General features: G+C 28.1%; 1 protein-coding gene across 2 annotated transcripts; it reads left to right on the forward strand.

Moving 5' to 3' along the window:
- Positions 1-813: 813 nt before the first annotated feature.
- On the forward strand, positions 814-21,964 carry LOC100260736 (3-hydroxyisobutyryl-CoA hydrolase 1). 2 transcript variants are annotated; one of them, XM_010660705.3, is made up of 14 exons: positions 814-1,091; positions 1,920-2,000; positions 8,369-8,437; positions 8,836-8,899; positions 9,161-9,240; positions 9,331-9,414; positions 18,746-18,830; positions 19,358-19,443; positions 19,564-19,685; positions 19,802-19,871; positions 19,978-20,076; positions 20,178-20,279; positions 20,359-20,400; positions 21,655-21,964. In XM_010660705.3, exons 1-14 carry the CDS (start codon positions 975-977, stop codon positions 21,790-21,792), a joined length of 1,239 nt encoding a protein of 412 aa, XP_010659007.1. In that variant the 5' UTR covers positions 814-974; the 3' UTR covers positions 21,793-21,964. The 2 variants fall into 2 exon arrangements, with proteins under 2 accessions (XP_010659007.1, XP_002272772.2); XM_002272736.4 differs by having other exon boundaries at positions 19,802-19,862.
- The last annotated feature ends 1,627 nt before the right edge of the window (positions 21,965-23,591 follow it).

Genomic DNA, 23,591 nt, shown 5'->3' on the forward strand with positions numbered 1-23,591 from the left:
AAGACATGTTAAACATTCTTTAATTTCTATTTTAGATTTTCTTTTCTATTACTTCTCAAATTTTGGTAAATGACTTTTCCCTCTCATCTTTTTAAATTTCCTAAAAAAGGGGTCCCATATGTCCCTAGTTTCCAATACCATGCATAAAATACTTCTTCTTCTTCCTTTCAATTTTAATTTTTTAAAGAAATTTCTATTTTGATAAGTTGTGACATTATACTTTGATATATATATATATATATATATATATATATATATATATATGTGTGTGTGTGTGTGTGTGAGAGGGGTCCCATATGTCCCTAGTTTCCAATACCATGCATAAAATACTATGTCCCTAGTTTCCAATACCATGCATAAAATACTTCTTCTTCTTCCTTTCAATTTTATTTTTTTAAAGAAATTTCTATTTTGATAAGTTGTGACATTATACTTTGATATATATATATGTGTGTGTGTGTGTGTGTGTGTGTGTGTGTGTGTGTGTGTGTGTGTGTGTGTGTGTGTGTGTGTGTGTGTGTGTGTGTGTGTGTGTGTGTGTGTGTAGGGAATAATAATAATATATATATATATATATATATACTCCAATGAATCATTTTCTTTTCCTCAAATTTCATGGTCTTCCATTTTTCAGATTTGGGATCAAAAGGGAATAATAAATGAGGGGAAGGAGTAGGTGATGGAGCTGTTAATACACTGCCTGATTTTCTGGGTTTCATTAAAGACATTTCGAAAGTATTTATTAATTTATTCCTTCAAAGGTGAAATTCCAGCCAAAGTAACAAAGAAAACACCATTAAATTTGAGTTTTTGTGGCTTTCTTTTCTCTACCATATGTGCATGCCTTTACCCACTCAATCTTCTGCTTCCACGATTCTCTTGTAGGCAATTCCAGAAACCCTACCAGTCAATGCTATGCCCTGAAACCATCCATTATTGCTCTCGTAAAACAACCATAAATACTCTCGGTTCATATGCTACTAACTCTCATCCTCATTGGTTTGTATCTATCTCATTCTTCCAAGTCATCTAGCTCCTTCCCGTCATCTCTCATGGCTTCCCGCTCCTTGTCCCACCCGGAGCCTAACCAGGTAACTGGTTAATTCTTGTTAATCCATCGAGGGGTTTTTCCTTTTATTTTGCGACATTATTTCTAATTTTTTTGGGCTTGGTTTTGAAGCAAATTTGTGGTCAACATATAAGAAAACTGTATGGTGTAGAAGGCTGCTGCCTCTAGCATTTTTACGTTGCATGACATAGAAATTAAACAGTTTGTAGTATTTTGCATGTTAAAGAAATTAGCAGACGAGTTTTGAAGGTGACCTCAACTGTTACTTCACCTCTACAACCACTGAACATTAACCTTTCATTTCTTTTGGAAATTTCTGTCATTCTTTCTTCCTTCTCCAAGTAATAAAATAATTAATTTATACTAAAAAAATTAAGTTCAATAAGTTAGAATTATGTTAATTAGAGATTTGATTTCAAATAAAGAGATAAGATGGACTAAAATTTTAATATCATTTTGTCGAAATTTATATTTATTTATTTATTTGAAATAATGTTGTGATAGGATTTCAAAATGAAATTTTATCACATAAAATTTTCTTAAATGAATCTGAAAAAAAAAAAAAAAAATCCAAATTCTAAGTTTTTAAGTTTACTTTTAGAAAAGTTGGTGGCTTTCTTTATGTAAGTAATAGAAATAGTATATTATATTATATGTTTTTGTCTTCTTCAATTCATTGGACTTCCTTTAACAAACAAAAATAAATAAATTATAAAGAAAACTTTTGATTCAAAATTAACCCAACAAATTGATTTTAAAGAAATATTATTAAGTAGCCCATAGAGGTTGTATTCATCTTACAAACTTATATTGGCACCTGCTTATCTAATGATATATTTGTAATTTTAAGGTCCTTTTTGAGGAAAGTTCATGTGTGCGAAAGGTGATACTAAATAGACCCCACAAGCTAAACAGTCTCACTTATGAAATGGTATGATTGTTATTTTGTATATATTTATGAAATATTTGATGTTGATTAAATTATTTAATTAAGTTTCATTCTCTCATGGGTCTTATGTTTTGTATTTATTTATTTATTTTTATATCATATTGTTTTTATTCTTCTTGCTAGAATGTACTTTTTTTGGAAGTTTAATATTAATTACTTAAGATTTCTTTTCTTTTCCTATATCAATTGATTACTTGCTCAAGTACATAATGAAATGCCTTTTTGTACTTAATGATATCATTCCTCTTCTTGATTGTGACAAATAATTAATTAAGCTTTTTTATTAATACGTTTTCTTTTTTTGGCTATGGTTTTAGTCTCTTGATGTTACAAAGTAAACTTGATTAGTTGGAATTCATCCATTAACAAGAAGAGAAAATGGGCAAGGGATTAAAAACAAATGAATTGGGTTGGAGGGGTGAAATGATGTAATATGAATCCGGAAGGAAATTGCTAAATGTAACTTATCCATCTATAATAATAATAATAATAATAATAATAATAATAATAATATGAATTTGGAAGAAAATTGCTAAATGTAACTTATCCATCTATAATAATAATAATAATAGTTGTAGTTGTTGTACTACTATATGAATAAATAAATAAAAAGTAAAATCATGTAAGATAAGCTTAATTAAATAAATAAAAAGTAAAATTATACGGGATAAGCTTAATTAGACCAAGTTTAACAAAATTTTTATTAAAATTATAAGAAAGGCACGATCAATTAGGTGGTGTCGTGTATATAATTCAAATCTCATTGTTTTATATTTAAGTTCCATTGCTTTATACCTATTCTGTTGTTTTGTCCATTATCCATTTCTTTGTATTTAGAACAATATGTTTATAACCCCCATTCAATGGACAAAATTTTACCTTATATATTAGGTGTTATTATTTTTAAAGGTAAAAAAGCATAAATGATTTTGTAATTATGCTTTTAATTTTTGTAAATATTAAATCTTTATAAAATCACAAAAGTTCAGGTTTTACTGCTTTTAGAAGAAAATAAATAATTTTACAATTATGTTTTAATTTTGGGAGAATTACCCAATAGGGTAGGCTAGAAAGAATAATTACTAGTAAGACTTACTCATCTCAAGGATTTTTAGAGGACAATTTTATCTTTAAATATGTTTTCTATATTATTTATAAATAAATTTGAGATTGTCAATGATATAGGGCCCATACATGATGGTAAGTACAGGTTGATAGGTAATCAACAATACATTCCTCAGCCCGGAAAAATTGTTGTTCACTTTTGAATAATCAAGTGGCTGTTTAAAAATTTGTTATTTTTTTTTTCAAAAAAATTGAGATTTTTTAAAGAAAGTAAAAAAAATAATTTTCAAAATCTCATAAATAAAAACCATATCCTAAAGTTATTATATCGTTTTATATATGGAACATACAATTAAAAACTTTGTTACCATAATATAATGAATAATTATTTTTTACGAGCACTCATCAATTGAATAATATATAAATATTCTATTGACTAGCACACACCTATTAAATGGAATAACTCACAATTATTCATTTGGTAATATAGCACATGAAAAAATTAAATAAAAATAAATTAAATTATGTTGTAATATATTGTAATGATAGTGTATTTATATTGTAAGTATAATACATTTATGTCGTACCTATATTTTATTACAAAAGTAATAATTCTAACAATGTTTATTTATACCCCATTGGTATTAACACATCGTATCAATATATTAACAATATTTATCTAGTGTATTGAAATTATTTAATAATATTTATATATATATATATATATAAAACTACGAGTCTCTTGAATTCAAATTAGTATTTCATTTGGTTTCAGAAATTATTTATAATATAGGTATATTGTGAAATATGATATGATCATACAAAATTATCATTTTTATAAAAAATTTCAAAAATTTTCTAATTAGGTTTTATTGTAATGTAAGTGTATTTATATTATAATTATAACATATTTTTGTTGTACTTGTATTTTATAATAAAAGTAATAATCTTGAGGATCGCTTTTTATACCTTATTAATATTTAACATATCAAATATATTAACATCATCCACTCGATGCATTGAGAAAAAAAAATTATATATGAAAATTTGAAAAAAAATCACCATGCAAAGGAAAAAAAATCATATAAATTTTTAAAAATTATTTTATTATAAAAATAAAAAATGATTAAACCTTCTCCATCATTTTCTTATTCTTTTTAGATAATTTGAGTAAAAAATTAAACATTTTATCTTCCTTGAATTTAATACAAAAACATAATTTACCAATTTTAAATTATAATATATATATATATATATATATATATGAAAAAATCATCATTTTTATTATGTAATTACAAAACTTATTTTTTTTTCTTAATAAAATTAAAATTTAGAATAAAAATAAAAAATGTAAAAAGAAAAACAATAAATGATATTTTGAAAATATTTTTCAAAAGTATTTTTGTTTTAAATAGTAAATTTAAATTACAAATTATATATAATTGTAAGGGTTAAACCCAAAATTTTGATTTAAAATTTGAATATCAATAATTACAATAAATGTGGACCCACGCACCATAAATGTCTTGACAAATCAAGTAAAGTGCTTTAAATGCTTTGAATTTTAAAAGTTTTAGTTGAAGGGCAGTTTTGGTATTTAAGCTTATTAAAGTCCTCCCCAAGAATTATTAGAAGAGACCACCCTTTCTAGTAATTGTTCGGGTCCAGCACATCCTATTGCGTAATTCTCCCTTTAATTTTTATAATTATTAAATATTTATATAAATCATTTTACATTTATGCTTTTCATTTGTATAAATATTAAATATTTTTATTTACTCTAATTTTTATTTTTGTTTTTGAAACAAAAAATAAGAAGTAGAAATTTATTTTAATGATTTTTTATGATTTTGTGTGCATTTAAATTTTTTTCCATGGTCATATGTAAAATATGTTGTTTGATAAGAATAGAATAAGATGTTTGTCTTTCCATTTTGAAACTTGTTTTAAAAATTTTGAAGTTAAAATTAAAAGCTTGATACCTCTATTGCTTTTATTTTTTGTCATGAAATTTAAAAGTAAAAAGTTAAGAAAATTATGATTTTCATAATTATAATATTTAAGTGCAATTAAAAAGTGATTTACTCTTTAAAACGTTGTTCCAATTCCTTTACATTGCTTGAAATAAGACATTTCTTCGAATGTTCTATTTAACACAGAAAGCACATATCAAACACTATACATGGTATTTTCCTCAAGTTGCCCACTTATGATATTGGTTCTAGCATTACGTGATACTTGTTTAAATCTTTATTTATTGAGGTGGATTTTAGACTTCTTTTGAATTTGGAAAACAACATGGAAAAGGAAAGAGGGTAGGATGAATCTCAATTTTTCTTCTTTAAAAATGATGAAAAATGAAAATGATAAGAAATAAAATAGAAAATTGGAATTCTAGGAGAAATTTAATATTGTGAAACTCTCAAGTCTTTATAAAAGGTAAATGATACAATTTATTCATTTAATTTCCTTTCCCATCTTTCTTTTCTATTATCTTTTTCTTGCGCTTCATATAATTAAGATTTAGGTTTGAGTTATCGGTGATATATCGATATCACACATATCGAGAGGGGAACCCATTCCCTCTTGTTTGCTATGGATGTTAGGGTTGAACTCCAGCTTCATTATTATTAAGAATGTATATGAAAATATACATATATACATCCTATACATATCTTTTAAACATTATAACATCATTTATAAATTATAAATATCTTTTATAAATTATAAATACAAATATATTTTATATTCTATATTATAACTTAATTAAAATAAAATCATTATAAATAAGTTAATTTAAATTATCTTATTATATATTTTGTATATTAATTAAATATAAGACAAATATAATTTTATAAATAAAAATTATTAATATTTTTAAATAAAAAACTTATCCAAATATTAATGTATTTTTTTTATATATATATCGTCAATAAAAAATTCAATACATGTGTTATTACTATTTTATTATTTGTTAAATTTTTTTAATATTTTCATCTTTCCAATATTTTATGTCAAAATATCTATCAATATTTCTCAATATATCCTAATATATTCATAAAATCAAGTTACTGATATATCTATCGAAATCGATATTTTCATCCTTGATTGCAAACCACTTTGTTTATCTCTAGCTGGGTAGGTTAGGTAAGGAAGACTCTAATTAATCTATCTTGACTACAATCTCTAGTCCAATTAGGCTTTTCTAAATCTACCACGTACATGCACAACTATTTCCCCACCAAGGAGCAATAAATGCCAAGTCCAAAAAGTAACAATCTATATGCAATTAAATTAAAATTACTAATAATCTACAAAACTAAAAACGAAATGAGAGTAGAATGAATTTACATAGTTGTAATTGATATCACAACCAAATAAATCATCACAAAATTTCTCTATCACACCTTTTTGAATGCTCTTTTTTCTTATGATGCCAAAAGATTTACCCTTTGCTAGAATTCCTATGTGATATCCCCAAGTACAGGGTTGTGATTGTAGTTTTAAAACCCATGAGTCAAGTGTTGAATCTTAGGAAGTGGTGAAGGTATAGGGGAGTCGTACAATTTTAAAAAGTGAATTAAGTGTGAAGTGAGGGAAAAACTATTTGACTGAATTTTTAAGGTGACATTTGGAAGAAATAGAGAAGGTTAGCATTTTCATTTAGAATAATTTTGGAAAAATTTTAGAATAAGGCATGCAAAAGTTAATTAGGCCAAATAGATTGAGGATTGGTGTTCATTTAGACTTTCCCTAGGGTACAAATACACACTCTTCTATTACTACACTTGGTAACACCAAAAGATGCTCTACTTGGATGATTTTCAATAAAAAAACTAAATACTTCTCTTTGTAAAAGCCTTAACATTGCAAAATTTGTCATTTTTTCATATTAAGATTCTCTCATATTTCCTTTTTACCAAAACTTAGATTTATAGGTCCAATAGGGGGAATATTAATCTGAAATGATCCAAAACCACTAAGAACTTAAAATCCCACAAAAGCAACCCTTAAACCTTAATTTCTAAGGCAAGTGACTTTGAATTTTCTTGTTTGAAAATAGGAACCCAAGTTACAAAAGAATGTTTTACAATCAACCTAACACAAGAGGTGTGTTCAATACCCTAGGAAAGTGTCCATGGACTCTTTCTCATTGGCTCATAAAACTACTTACTAACTATTATCATAAATGTAGAAACTCATAAATAAAAGATTTGAAACCAATAGTGCCATTAATAACCTTGAAAATTGTACCAAAGATGTATAAATTTGTACAAGGTAAATTAGAGTACTTAGAGCCAACAAAAACACATTTAAGTTAATAAAAGATAAACAAATGCTAATAGAATTGATAGAATATAAGGAAATTAATAGTTGGAAGCTTGAAGAAGAAGTTTAACTCCTTAGGGCATGAAAAAAAAATCTCTTCTTAGTTGCAAAATAGGCCTATATTAGTCCTCAATTGTTGCCGTAAGTATTTGGCTAGGTGGAGGTAGAATGAAATAGCTTATTGGATCCAAGAATAGAAGAGAAAAAGCAAAAGGATGTGAACTCAAGCAAAATCAGGAGAGATAATAGCTAGGACAACATGTCACTTTGATTGCCACCTAACATGGAAGTGTCTAAGGTAGGGTGCCACCTACTGAGTGACATGGACCATACATGTTGCCTTACTATGTCACCCAAAATGCTAGTGTTGACTTCCTTATATGTTTTAATAAATCTCCTTGCTTGCCTTACTTGTTTGATATACCTTAAGGTATTCCTTTGAGCTTTTTTATTCACAACTATAAATTCACAATGGAAAAGTGAGAGAACTAACTAGGCAAAATTAATTGGTGTTGGGAAGTATGTTTGATATGAAAAAGGAGCTAAGGACATGATTTAGACAAAAAAATTATGCAAATATGATTTCAATTAGCATGTTGAGAAAATGACTCCTATGCACATAAAATGTGGTGAATGAATCCTCAATTCATAATGATGAGAAACTATTGACCTATGGAGTTGATTTTCGACTATTTTGTAAGATTTTGAAGAAGTTTTTGCTTTCATTGCATCATAATTTTCATTTTATGTATAAAGATAAAAGGTATTAATTTTTTTTTTTCATATTGAGGATGTATATTCTTTGGAACATCTTGATCTTTCTACCGCTCTCTTTTTGCACATGCATGTACATTCGTTTTCTCATGCATTTATGCATATTATGTGGACAAATGGGATGTTGAATTACCAATGATACTATTAACGGATGGTTTTATTGAATATTATTTTATGCGCAGATTTCTCAAATTTTAAGGAATTTGGAAGTGTATGAGAAGGATCCCATGGTCAAACTTTTGATTTTAAAGGTAAAGAAGAACTATATCAAGAAATATTTAATCTACACTTTGATGAAACTAAAGGCATGCTATAACATGTGATAGTGAATGAATACTAAGAATTTAGAATAGATTTTCTTAACTTATTACAAATGCAACATTTTCTGTGTAGTAAATTAGTGTGCTTATGTTAGGAACTTAACAAAAAGCTTCAATTCTTTAGTGAAAACGAAAAGTAATGCTCATTATTAGTCAAACACTTAGGTAAAAATTTGGATTCATTTTAGTAAATGGTCTAACATAATAAAATCTTACTATTCTCTAACATATAATAAAATCATATTATGGGTCCAACACATGCATGGCTAATTGATTTTTGATTTCTAAATTCATTTAATAGTATCTTCTCATAAAATTTTCCTTTATAGGGACAAGGAAAAGCATTTTGCGCGGGTGGAGATGTTGTAGGAATGGTTCTTTCTATAAATGAAGGTGAGATTTTCCATTTTATTTCTTACATTATTCTCATCTTCTTCATCATCTTATTTTTATTCATATTCTTTAATAATATAGGTGAGGCATATATCGTTGCTTATTACTCTAACTCTTGAACATACTCTCGTTTCTTGTAAGTGAAATAGAGATAACAAAACAATGACAAAGTGCGACTTTTAATATGAAGATTGTATTCTTTTTTTAATCGAGGTGTCAATGGATATATGTTATTTTCTAATATATTTCTCAAATGAATAGGACATTGGAGCTTTGGTGCAAGCTTCTACAAGAAACAACTCACCTTAGACTATTTACTTGCAACATCTACAAAACCTTTGGTGAGACTTTATATACATATACATGTTGGTGATAAACAACAATATTTTATCTCCTTGCAACATTGTGTTGATCTATTTGTTTCCTTGAAGGTTTCACTTATTAATGGAATTGTAATGGGTGGAGGTGCTGGATTGTCCATGAATTCAATGTTTCGGGTTGTCACTGAGAACACTGTATTTATCTACCCCCTTCTTATTATTCTTTAATACCTCTCTAATTAATAATATCTTGTGATAAAATGTTATTTTGTGAAATCTACTTCCATGTTTTACTTAACTAATTCATTGTTGTAATCCTTTTTCATTTTTTTTCTTTTTTGTTTCCCTGAAGTAGGTGTCTATCAATTAAATTTTCCTTATCAATTGATTAGATAAACTATTCACTATCAAGTATCTTCATATCTTAATCACTAAGTAGTTTCTAAATATGGCGATTATTCTTATTTGCAATTAGAATGACTTCCATGATTATAATAAAACAAAACGGTGTAAACCAAAATCTACAATAGGTATAGGTTTTCCTTACAAATAAAATAAAATAGACATTTCTTTACTAAGTCAAGAAAAGAATTATTTTTTCCATATTAGTTGAATTTATGTTTATATTGTTGTGGAATCTTGTTCACATATATTCAATATCTTCAATTAAAGTGAAAAATAATAACAAATGTAAAAAATTGAGAAAAAGAAAGAAAGAAATTTAATTCGTAGAAAAAAAAAAGAAAGAAGTTGAAAATACAAATAATTGAAACTCTTACCAATTACACTTCAGCAATTCAAACTATCACGCCCAAATCCTTAGAATTAAAGTATGTTCAAACCATCAAATGTACTTTTTTACATTGTTTTGAACAAAGATTTGAAAAAGTCAAATAATAACTCAAGTACCAATAAAGTTTTAGTTTGAATTATGAGTAGAATTATCAAGAAACATTGATTCATAGGACTTAGTAGCATTATCTAAGTCAAAGATTAACTACATAGAGTTTTTGTTCATCGTTAGGTTTTTTCTTAATATTATTTAGCTTGAAGACTTAATTTTCTACTAACAAGAGAGTACTCCAAAATTATTATGTGAACTTCACAAAGTACTGGATAACAACAAACCCAAGAAAAGTCTTGTGTTGAATGAACTCTCTTGTATGAGTTTCTTTATTATGATATACTTGTTTTACATATTTGATACATTATCATTAGTAAATCTTTTGTAGTAGGATTTGACCCTTTTCCACTATTGCTCCTACAAAGTGATACTTAGTCTTTATGTTCAGTGTTCTTGAGTAAAATATTGGGCTTTTTGTAAAATATTTATATAATCACATAGATTAATCATACATGATTAAAGAATACTAACAATAGGAAATCACTATAAAGAACATACCTGTTTGAGCCATCATAAAAAACCATGATTGATTGTTGCAACCAAGTCTTCCTCTCTATGATCTTGATAACAGCTATGGTGGCTCTATGGGAAAACAGAAAAACCCTTTGTATCTAGATTAGAGAGGGGACTTAGCATAACTCAAATTGGATTCTCATTGGGCCCTCCCATAATGGGCTTCAATGAGACCCATAGCCTACACTTGCCACTCAACTGAGCTTCTACTCAAAAGATGCAAAACCCAATCCAAAATGTGATCACTAGTTAATTGGGCTCATTATATAATAGACTATCCGTTAACCCGTTTTTGCAAATACAAATTATTCAATTAATGTTAGCCCATATAAAAAATTTTCCAACACTTTTAGCTAGACATATCACATTTTGACTGTTGCAATGTATCACAATTACCTTTTATGGTACTTGAAATTACTAAGCAAGTATCACAATTACTTTTTATGCTACTTGAAATTACTAAGCAACCCCTATAGCCAAATAACTTCTTCATTGCATGCTTCTATGACTTCCTTATACTTCTGTTATAAATAATGCAAATTTTGATTGTAACACATGATTAGTAATAGAATTTTTTAATACCTTTTTTTATATATGCTTTTAGATTTTTAAATCTCGATATCTTGCATAGTATCATTGACAATTCCAGCCAACTATAGATCTTGACAACTATAAAATAATAAACACTTTGAGGTACCTTTCAAACAATGAAGAGTCTATTGCATGTCATAGAAAACACTAAGCTTCCTATTGCAAATGAATATTATACTTCATACAAATAATGTATCTTCTCCACGTCTATGTTCTTAGAGATTGTTTTAAAGATGACTAGCAAGTAGTAGGGAACAAAGTATTGACTAGTTCATCATCTTCTTTATTGAAGTAAGGATAGAATATATAAATATAACATTTTTGTTTTATCCAAATTTTCCTCTTCTTTTTATCCTTGAATATTTTCATCCTAAGAATTTGATTAGAAACTCTTAAATCCTTTATTTCAAAATTTTTAGTCACAATGAATTTCATATTTGCATTTTTATTAACAATTAACAAGTCATCTACATATAATAAAATTATAAAGCTAACACTATGATAACTATAAAAAGCAGACACAATGGCTAGAATCACATATTTGGAATCCTAAGCTCATACAAGACTGAAATCGCTTATAAAAACACCTCAGTGCCTTCTCCAATTCATATGGAATCCTAAGTTTATAAGACTCAAAACCAATAGACACAATAGCCAAATCATATATCTAAAATCCTAAGCTCATGAAGGATTCAGATGGCTTTTGAAAATACCATAATGTCTTCTTTAAACCATTTTGAATCTTAAGCTCATAAAGGACTCAAATCACAACCAAATTCTTATTTTTCTTCTTCTTTTTCAAACTATATGGAATCCTAAACTCATAAAGGACTCAAATCATAATCAAATTCTTCCTTTTTTTTTTTTCCTTATATTTAAGATTACCATGGAAAAATACAGTTTTTATATATAGTTACTTGAGTTCCAAATCAAGTGCAACTACAAAACTCAACATAATATATACTTAGTACCCAAACTACGTAAAAATGCAATTTTTACATCTACTTGCTTAAAATTTAAATCAAGTGTAGTTATCAAACCCAACAAAATACATATAGTACCCAACTATGGAAAAATACAATTTTACATCTAGCTACTTAAATTTCAAATCAAATGCAGCTACTCAACACAAAAAAATACAAATAGTATCCAAACTTATTAAAGGAGAAAGTTTATCTAAGTAATGCTTGATTTTTTGAGAATAAATTTTTACTATAAAGTAAGCTTCATATATTTTCATATTTCCATTAGTATGCTTTTCAACTTAATTTTAAACCCATTTGAACAAATATCCCTCTACTCTATTGATAATTGAATAAAGTCATGCATCTTGTTTTGATACAAAGCCTTCATTGCCTCCTCCTTAGACACTTTCCACTAGTTAGCATCTTTAAAATGATAAGACTCTTTACATGAATAAAGCTCACATTTTTTTTCCTATGCAAACAAAAGATGTCATAAATTAATTTAATTACCCTTTATAATTTTGATGATGCAATTATGGTATTATCTCAATCAATGGTAATTAATTAAAATAGTTTATTATATTTAGTAATTATTCCATTATTTTTAATTTTTTAGAAAATATGTTATTGCTTTTAATTTGTTATTATGTCAAATTAATATATAAATTTGTTATTATATAAATCTCTTAAGGGTATTTTTGTTCAATTTTCATTCCTAAAGAAAGAGAATGAGATTCTTTAGGCAAATCTAAGGAAATCCATTCTCCACTTTGAAGAACAATTCCTCAAAATTAGATGGGTTTCACTGTTTTTTTTAATTCCAAGTTTTAGTAAGTGCAAGAATGAAAAGAAATGAAACAATTCCCTTTGATTTGATTCCTTAGAAATACAGTAAATATGTCATGAGAGAAACTGACTTTATGGTGCTTTCCATAGGGCTAGTGTTCACAAAATTATGAATTAATAAACTTTAAATCATGAAGTAAATTTCTATCAAGTAGTGCCTAAATCCCTACTTGCTCATGTGATCCAAATGCCTATGCCAAATTGACTCTATCATATCATTAACAATTATAACTTGCCAACCATGGTATTTTTTTTTTTGTAGATACAAATCATGAACTAATTACATCTTTGCAATCATTGACACCCCCTTGGTTATTTTCAATTACATCTTCTCACTAGAAAATTGGAAACCATCTTCACCAATTTTTTTCAATGATAAAAAAAACCCTTCCCTAGATTCATTATGTGTTTTGCCTACTAAATTGAATGCATGGAACCATCAACATTGTAATTGAAACATCTCTAAGTCCCACTATTTTGCATTACTTATCATCAACCATGTAAATAATAGCACCACATAAATGGTAAGTATGTGACTAACCTCAACCTAGTGTCATATGGAATGATATAGTGGAATCTGAAACTCTTTAATGTTGCATATTTCTTCTAGGATTACAAATAATGCCTCTATTTCTTCAAATGAATCTTCAACTTTAACAAGCTTTACCCTTGGATTTCATGTTTGTATATTATTTTTAGAATTACCTTGATTAGTTTTCCTTAATCTTAAGTCTTTTCTCATATGCTCATGTTTTGCATGATTCCATTACTTCCCTTTACTCTTGCATTTTGAATTGGATCCATTTTGTTCTTTACTAGCACCATGACCCCATTCTCTATATGTTTGTTTTGTGCTACCATTTGCATCACCTAAAGAATTTATTAATTTTATATGTGACTATTTTGTGAGCAACATTGATATTACAAATTCATAAGAGAAATTTGTGTCTTTAATGATGATCATGATCAAAATACCTAGTGATTCCAACCTTGACCAAAGTAGAAGATCAATAACTCTTACATTTTTTAAATATCAATTTTTAGTTCAAACACCATTTTTATTAATCATAGTTATGTTGAACTCATTCAACTGTTCTTGCTCAGAGGACTTTCCATCCTAGAGATGTAGAAATTTTCATGGAGAAATCATTAATTTGATATGGATTTTCCATGGTATAAATTGTGAAAATTTCTCGTCTTTATTCATGGTTTCTTTTTATATGTTGAACAATACAACCTTGTCTAGTGGAATCTACCATGGCCAACTATCGTTCTCATAAAAATCTTCATTTGTAATCTCTACTAGTTTGTCTTCTTTTCCTTTAGGAGCTATTTTTTGTCCTTTTTTTTTTCTAACAAGCACTTGTATCTTCAACTCCCATGTTAGGTAATTGGAATGGTTGAATTTGGTATCTTAGACTTTATGGAGCCCAATCCTTTCATCTTGACTTGTTCAGTATTAGAAAGCATTGATCTCATATGTTAAAAATTTCAATATTGGTTCCAAAACCAATAGTTGAATAAGTTTGATTGCACATAATGCATATATTAATGTTAGTGAAAATAAAATCAAATAAAAAAAATAGAGAAAGAGAGATAAAAACACTAATTTAAGGGCAACCAACAATATGCCTACACATACAAGGCACAAAGTGATAGTCTTTTGTTTACTAGAAAACAAGAGAAAAAAGAATTATAGATAATTGAGACATTTGCTAATTGATCTTTTTGCTAGTATAGTGTCTTTCACGCAAAATCTTAGAATTGAACTATATTTAAAACCCTTAGTGCAACTCTTTTATTGTATTTTAAACAAGGATATAATAGTCTTATAATAATTCAAATACTAATAAAATTTAGTTTTTTTTGAGGAGTTGAGTTATTAGGAAATAATTATTCGTGTAAACTCTTTAGAAGTTAGTGTCCTTGTACTTGTGCAACTTGAATTTTTATTTATTATTTTTAAATAAAGATACTTGTATATCTTCTAACATATGTTCCAACCAACCAAACTTTATACCCAACCACATATTCCACCTTATTTGGACTAAATATCAACTTCTTAGTAACTCTGTCAAGCATTGTGTGCATAAGTAAATCATTTTTCTATAAAATATCCTATTCTGATCCTCTGATCAGCGAATTATAAGATTTTGGCTCCAAATTATAGGAATTGAACTTATTCAATAAGAAATAGATTTATTTTTCTAGATGGTCACCTTATATTGTTTGAATAGGAGATAGAAATAGATTGAAGTAATAGAAAACATACCAATTTCATTCAATATGATGTTTTGTATGGATAACTCTAACACAAGTGTTAAGATGTTGCACTCAAACTCTTAAGGTGAAAAGTTTAGAATCCATGAGTCCTTTCTATGTGTAGTTGGCCAACACATGCTATAAGTGTTAAAATGCACTGAAAACTCAACTTAAAAAGTTCAAAATCTATAAAAGGATCATTACTCCATGTCTTTTCTACATGTAGTTTCTAAAAATCAGTTTTTCATATTTCATCCTATGGACTCATGGTCCTATTTATTCCTCATCTCCTCATACTCTTTCATTATTTTTATGCTTGGCTCCTAAATTTGTATCACAATCTTATTTTTGTTTTAAGGCTAAAAATAAACATATAACAATTACATAAAGAGAGACAACTAATAAAATAAAACAATTAAAGGACATAATTTATTGTGCTTTCAACCATTATTATTTAACTATTCTAGAACCCTTATTTATACATACTCATATCTAACAAAATAAAAACTCTCAGTAACAAAATATATAAAAAGATTTTAGGACACAATTACGTTAGTATAGAAATGTTTTTCTATAATCTACCACATAAGTTAATAAAATTTTACTAAAATTTTTAGCTTTCTAACATCTTTAAACTTTAGAGTATTTTTAAAAATATTAATAATTTTTAAAATTTCAATTGCACTCTCGTTTTCATAATTTACTATAATAAAATGAGATCTTGTATCAATATGCTTGCTTTAATTATGCAAAATTAAACTATATAACAATTCAACCATATATTTGTTGTCCTTATTATTGATACCATGTTGTTTGTAGCTTTTAGCCAATAATTGCATTATAATTCTAATATTCTTCTTTACCATTCTTTTCTTTTTATACTCATCTCACTCCAATTTCCTTTTTTCCCATTTGGAAGAGATTGTAGCTCCTATGTATTGTTCTTCTTTATTGCATGCTTATGTTTCCTCATCATTGTATCTTTGCATCTTTTATCCTGTATTACTTTTTTAGAAAGTATTGGTTTGCCATTCGCAAAAAGGCAAAAGTGAATTAAATTATTTTATTATTTATTTTCTCATAAACTCTCGTAGGCTCTTGAAACATAGTTTTATCTTCACTTGAACTTCTCAATGAAGAAGATAATGTTGGAATTTTATGTATTAATGGAGGTGGATTAGTGATCTCTTTCAAGTTTTCCCTTATTTTCCTTCACCAAAGAGTGGAGGAATACCATATTTGCATTATTAGGCACCCTAATCCCATGTGTCTTCTTCATTAAGCTTGACATGTCTACTAAAGTTGATACTTCCATTGCTTAGATTATACACTTTGAAACTTGATTTATAACCTATGAAAATATGTTTTCTACTCTTTTTATCTGATTTTGATTGCTTTTGATCTAAAGCATAAATGTATATGTAATGCTTCCAAATATTCTCAAGTGTGAAATAATGTCTTTTTTTCTAATCTTATTGTGGTATTTTATTTCATTCACTTTGATTAAGGAATGATTAGATAAACAAATAAGGTAATTAGTTGCTTCAGCCCAAAATTCTTTAGACATTTTCTTACTTCTCAATATACCTCAAATCATGCTAAGAATAATTTTATTTATATTTTAGCTACTCCATTTGTTTTGGAGAATATGAAACTATTAAAGGTTCATGAATCCCATGATTCTCATAGTATTTTAAAATTCTTTTTATGTAAATTAGGTTCCTCTATAGAATATCTTTGCTCTTATATTGCAACTGCTTTTTTTTTTCTTTTCAATAAGTACTTTAAATTTCTTAGAAGTACTAAATACATTAGTTTTTTTTCTTTGTAGTAAAGTTATGATCAAAGAGTAAGAAATATTTATTCATATCAAAAGAGTTAGGATAAATTGTGCCACATAATCTAAACCAAGGCTTCATTGATCATTTAGTTGTTTCCTTCAAAAACTTTTTTAATTGGCCATGTTTTCTAAGTAAACATTCTTCACATAATTGATTTAGGTGCTCTATATAATTCTACCACTAGTTTTTTCTTGCTCACTATTTTCAATCCTAAAAGGTAATGTCTAAATCCAAGTGCCAAATTCAAGATGGACTGATCCAAGATTTTACACATTTTACACTAGTATATATTTTTAATATTCAACAAAAATATTCTATTTTTTAAAAATCATGAACATATTAACAAGTAAATTAACATTTTGATATCTCATCTAGAGATTTGATTAGACCATAACCTTTTTTTCTAAAAGTTGACCTAAAATTAATATATATATATATATATATATATATATATATATATATATATATATATATATATATATATATTTGGCATGTAGTATTTGAAATAAATTAATTGATGTTTTCTGGTTTTTTAAATAAATAAATATTTTATTTTTAACCTTTATTAGAATTTTGGATGCATGTATAAAAGTATCATGACCACTTGTTGACAAACATATTTTTGAATCTACACATATGTTGATTGCTCAAATGTAAAAAATAGGATGTATTTTTCTCGTTATTTTCTCCTATACATATCAACAATAAAGTAGGTTATTCTTGATATATATGTATATTTAATGATATTCTTTGTCCCTTCCATATATTTAGTTGAACTTTTACATTTATAAGTAGAAGAGCCATTATTTTTTTTAAAAGAAAATTATATATTTGAATTTAATATTCATTATATTTTTCCCTTTTATTTTGACTTGAGTTGCATTCTCTTCCACATCCTCTTGAGGAATATGAATTACTTGTTATTTTTATTGAAAATAAAAACCACTTCAATATCTATTTCCTTGGGCATGACCATGTCCAAGACTATGTCTACAATTGTTTTGGCTTCTTTGGTTCTCATAAAGAACTTGTTCCAATTTTCTTAGTCTTTCATTTTTATGAGTTTGTAATGATCTCATAAGTCAATAAATGGATATAATTTTTTTTCTCTTCAACAACCATAACAATATAATTATAATTAAATATAAAGATCCAAACATATTTTTGTTAGATGAAATATTTAAGGAGATACACAAAATCAAGCCCATAAAGGGCATGAAGATACTCTCATCAATATTTTCATAAATCTAGAGAAATCAAATATTAATAATATTTGATTTTTACAATATTTGGAAAGTATCCTAAAATGAAGAGAATCAAATATGAGAGGAGTTAGGGATGTAATCCTGGTCTCTTCAAATTATTTGATGCTAGCAAATAATAAGTAAACTTCATACCATGTGAATTGATCTTTAAGTAGCATGCATACTTTAACTTATGATTTCTTAATTAATTTGAGTTACAATTACTTCTTGTTTGGTTTAAAAGTAGAGCCGGATTGGAACTAATGTCCTCCGTACTATCAAATATATGTGCTCTTAGTCTTTTGAGAATATATCAAAATATTGGTAGCACTAATTCAATGGTTTCTTGAATTTGTGTAGGTATTTGCTATGCCAGAAGGACAAATAGGATTTTTCCCAGATGTCGGTGCATCATATTTCCTTTCTAGGCTCCCAGGATATTTTGGTAAAGTTATCAATTCTTCTTATAACTTTATAACATTTCAACATAGTTTTTTCATCATAAAATTTGGCATGTAGTTCCCAATTCCCTTTCCCCCTTTTAGATAAATATAATTTTATATGCATCTAATTAATACATTTGAATTTTGTCGAACATATTGTAGAAACTATTATCTTATGTCTAATCTTTTAAGATTAACAAGGGAATGGTGAAATAAGTGAATTATTTAACTTCTATAATTTAGTAATATATATGGTCTAGACACCCTTTTCTAACTTAGGCAAATAATTGATTAAAAGTCACATGTAAGAATATTAAATAGAGAAATAGACAAATTTTGAAGTGCTAAAACAAAAAAAAAAAAGATAGAAATAACCAACTAGAACTTGCTTTTTTTAAAACCTTCCTTGGTCTAGCTTCTCTGTAGTGAAATTTAAATAATATCTTAAGCTACTACATGATACATTAGTTAATTTGTGTTCATGTGGATTTGTCACATTTTCCTTTAATTTGTGTTAATCGATGTGAAGGAGAATATTTAGGACTTACTGGTGCACGACTAGATGGAAAGGAGATGCTTGCTTGTGGTCTTGCTACCCATTTTGTCCTCTCAAAGGTACTTTCTCTCAAAGATATTCATTCAAAGTTATCATAAAAGGCACTTTCTAAATGAAATTCACATAAATGAATAAATGGTAAGATTTAAAATTTTTTCGCATATTCTTTGTTGTTACAGGATCTTCTTTTACTGGAAAATGCACTATCTGAGGTGGCTTCTTCAGATGCATCAACCATTTCTAGAGTTATCAGTGGATTCTCGAGCAAAATATCCTTAAAGAAAGAAAGCGCCTATAGGAGGTGATTCTCATGCAAATTGATTATATGAATTCCTAAGCATTTTTATTGAGTTACAACACTGCAACTATGCATATGACACCCATGACTTTTAGTGACTTTGATGCATTGATAAATAGATTGGAGACAATCAACAAATGTTTCTCAAGGAGGACAGTTGAAGAAATCCTATCAATGCTGGTGACTATGGTTGAAAAATTGTTTCTTTGATTATGTATTCTATCTTTTGTAAAACAAAAGCAGCAATGTTGACTATGATATTTGTCATAATTAATTATAATTTCACTTGTTTTAGGAAAATGAGGCTGCAAATGGAGATAACAAGTGGATAATCCAAGCAATAAGTTCCATGAAGTCAGCTTCTCCAACAAGCCTTAAAATTTTTCTTAAATTGGTAAGAACATTATAAATGCTTATTCATTTTCGAAGGAAAGTTCCTTAGTTAACAATGTAATTCTACTCTATTAATAAAATATTTATTTGATTCATATTTAGATTAGAGAAGGGCGAACAAAAGAACTTAAAGATTGTCTAATCCAAGACTATACAATCGCTTGTCACATGTTTCAAAGGACATTCAATCCTGATTTCATTGAGGTATCTAGATTGGATAGCTTGTGTTTGTTTTAGCTATTTTGATACCTATTACTCATATGGCAAGAACCTATGTATTCAGGGTTCAAGAGCAAAATTATTTGAGAAAGGCAAACAACCCAAGGTACTTATAATGCTATCTCTTCATAGAAAATAATTGGCAGCATTCATATTCTTATCATGAGACTCTTATTATCCATTTCTTTTTCTTTTCATTGTGCAAATAGAGACTTTACTCATTTCTAAGGGAAAAGAAACAACTTATATTTGAGTTAGGAGAACAGGGGTGCAACTGCACAACTGTCCATCAGGTCTCGATCCCATGACAAAAGCCCTCGATTTGTCCAATCTTCCCCTTCAGCCAAAATCTTTCTAGAAAATAACTTGAGTGCCCTAAAATAACCTAAGAGGGGATTCAACGGGTTCCATCAATTATCTGAGGCACACTTTTGCATGCTGTTTATTTCACCTTTAGAGGAAGGAAGACTATTTTTATAGCTTCTTTTGCTACCTGCTGATTTTACAAGCAATATTTTTATAGCATTCATGTACATCTTCAGCCAAAATAAAGGTCAGGAGGAGGTGGTATTCTCCTAGCAAGATAGAGCAAAAAATAGAGATGAACATTTTTGTTTCCTTTTCAGTAAGAATTATCTTCTTTGACTATTCTCCTAGGATGGAATTTCTTTTGTCTAAGATTCAAAAATGATGAAAAAACCCAAATGTAAAGTTTTCATATTCACAAAGCAATTTCCGTGACATCTTTTTGCATTTTTTTCCCCGATAGTGTGCAATTATGCTCTGTATTTTCCATACAATTCTTTTGCATGTACTCCAAAATAAAACAAGAAATAGACTGGGAGTAAGTCTTTTGAATAAGAGTAATGCTGCTTTGGTTCTGTAAAATTATAAAGCATGCCAGATACATGGGAAATTATCGTAGGAGAAGCCATCTAAAACCCATTTGGAGTGAGTACAAGCTTTGGTTATATGATACATGGGAAAGTATTATTTAGTAATAGTATGCAATGTGAACCAGATTTTAACATGCCAGATAGCATTCATGTACATCTTCAGCCAAAATAAAGGTCAGGAGGAGGTGGTATATGTGTAGGATTGATGGCTAGGAGGAGAAAACCTCCACTTGGATAACACTATTTCCTCTATCTCTCTCTTTCTTTCTCTCTCTCTACACTTCAAAGATATTTTTATCTATGACCTTAAAATTATATATTTAAAGATATAGGACCTTGTCTTCCAAGATGAGGTCTTTATTATACCATAGGGAAAATCTATATATTTTTATTTAGAATCATCTTTGTATGTACTGCTTGAAAGTAACATTCTTCTATCTTGTTCTTTGCCTGATTTCTGACAGTGGGAGCCTTCAAAACTGGAGCTGGTTCGTGATGATTTCGTGAATCAGTATTTTGAAAAAGTTGATGATGCTGATTGGGAATATCTGCAACTTCCTGCTAGACCAAACCTTGCCAAAACATGGGAATCAAAACTCTAGCTGGATTGTGAAAGATGGTAAAGGAGTATAAGGAGCTATAACTCCGATTAGCATTTATAAACTTTAAACTTAAATTAATATGGTACTATAGTTTAATTGTATCACATTATTAAGCTACTAGACTGTTTCATCATGTGATGGGATTTGCAATTTATTTATATGGTTTTCTCAACTGAAAAAAGTTCCCATGGCTTTGCTAATTTCCATCTATATATATTTCCTAGACGGCTTAATGGGCAGGCTTTATGCAGTATACACAATTGACCACAGCATATCATTTAGGCTGTTACCCTGATAAACATTCTGCTACAAAGGGAACTGAAGGTTGGGCCAACAAACCACAGAAATGCTGGTTTCAATCTGTTTATATGAGATTTGATGAGAACTGAAGGGGATCAACACGAGAACTGAGAGCCAAAGAGGACTGGACGGGATTGATATGAGAACCAAATGTGATCTATCTGTTGATGCTATTTGATACCGGAATAATGGATAAAACAAACGAGAAGATTACAATGAACTCGATAGAGATCCAGAAATCACCACCCTTTGAGTCAACTGAAAACTAGAAACTCAGCCCTCAATGGAATCCACCAAAGTAACACAGAGTTCGATGATCATTTCACACCTCAAGCATGACTCAAAGTGTGAATTGAACCAAACATTCATCTTATAATTGAAAGATACCAATTACCAAATTCTTATTCAAAGTAGTAAAACAAAATTCTATAATCCTCAAATTTCAACTTCAAAACTAACATATTAACCAAAATGTTATTGTCTAAACAACTTTAAAGAAGTACTAAAAAAATCTTAAAGAAATTAATCTTGAAAAGTCTACTCTTCACCTAACATAACAAAAAAAAAAAAAGTTTTTACTATTTAACTAAAAATTATAAGTTGGATAATCCTAAGAATTTCTTATATTGATATTATTATTATCTTTAATATTATTTTCAACTTCCTAATCAATAATAATTTAATTAGTGAGTTTCCAAAAACTCATATTCCTTCCAAACTCTATCCTAAGAATCTATTTCTCTTTCCTTATTTAAGTAAAATTAATAAGTTTTTTTTATATATATAAAACTCTTTTCTTAATTTGTTTTAAATAATATATAACTAGTTTAGTTAAACCGTAATTTTATTTCATTTATTAAGTTCTATTTGATTTATTAACTTGATATCACTCTGTAAAACTCTGTAAAACGTAACACGCATGTTCTATATCTATCTATCAATATTTGTTACAACGGATGCAAGGGGATATAAATAGAGAAGTTTTTCCAACCTTCCTAGCTAATAAATCTTATGATTGGTGGATTACAAGGAGAAGAATGGAAATTTATACAAAAATATCCAAAAGAAAAGATCTTGTGTGGAGTCGGCAGAAACAGGGGAAAATTCGCACCACGCAAGGGGGGTGTGCGAATTTGGAAGGTGTTGTGCGAAATTTTCGCACAAGCCTGGAGCAGTTGTCTTCCGAAGGCCATATCTTCCTCATTTCAGATCCAAATCGTACACGGTTTGAAGCGTTGGATTCTTGACTTTCTGAGCTTTGAAATGGTATATAGAATGTAGAAAATGGACTTCGGGAAGTGCTCAAAAAGTGCAATGAAAGACTGCAGCTGTGTCCCCTGTTTTCCTTACCCTGTTTTCCTCTTCTCCACTGTTCTTTCCTTGCATCCTTTGAACGACTAAGGCAAAGGATTATGAGGCTCCAAAGCTTGGTTTCTTCATAAATTTGAGCTTCCAAAAGCTTTGCCATGAATTGTCCAAGTAGCTCCTCCATCATTTGG

Source organism: Vitis vinifera, chromosome 13 (assembly GCF_030704535.1).
Source record: "Vitis vinifera cultivar Pinot Noir 40024 chromosome 13, ASM3070453v1".
Lineage (NCBI taxonomy): Eukaryota > Viridiplantae > Streptophyta > Magnoliopsida > Vitales > Vitaceae > Vitis > Vitis vinifera.

Bases quoted from the DNA above. Each gene is read 5' to 3' on its own strand.
- LOC100260736 (XM_010660705.3), top strand. From the start codon at position 975: ATGCTACTAACTCTCATCCTCATTGGTTTGTATCTATCTCATTCTTCC. The intron at 8,900-9,160 runs GTGAGATTTTCC...TCAAATGAATAG, and splicing joins GGTTCTTTCTATAAATGAAG to GACATTGGAGCTTTGGTGCA. The intron at 19,444-19,563 runs GTACTTTCTCTC...TTGTTGTTACAG, and splicing joins CCCATTTTGTCCTCTCAAAG to GATCTTCTTTTACTGGAAAA.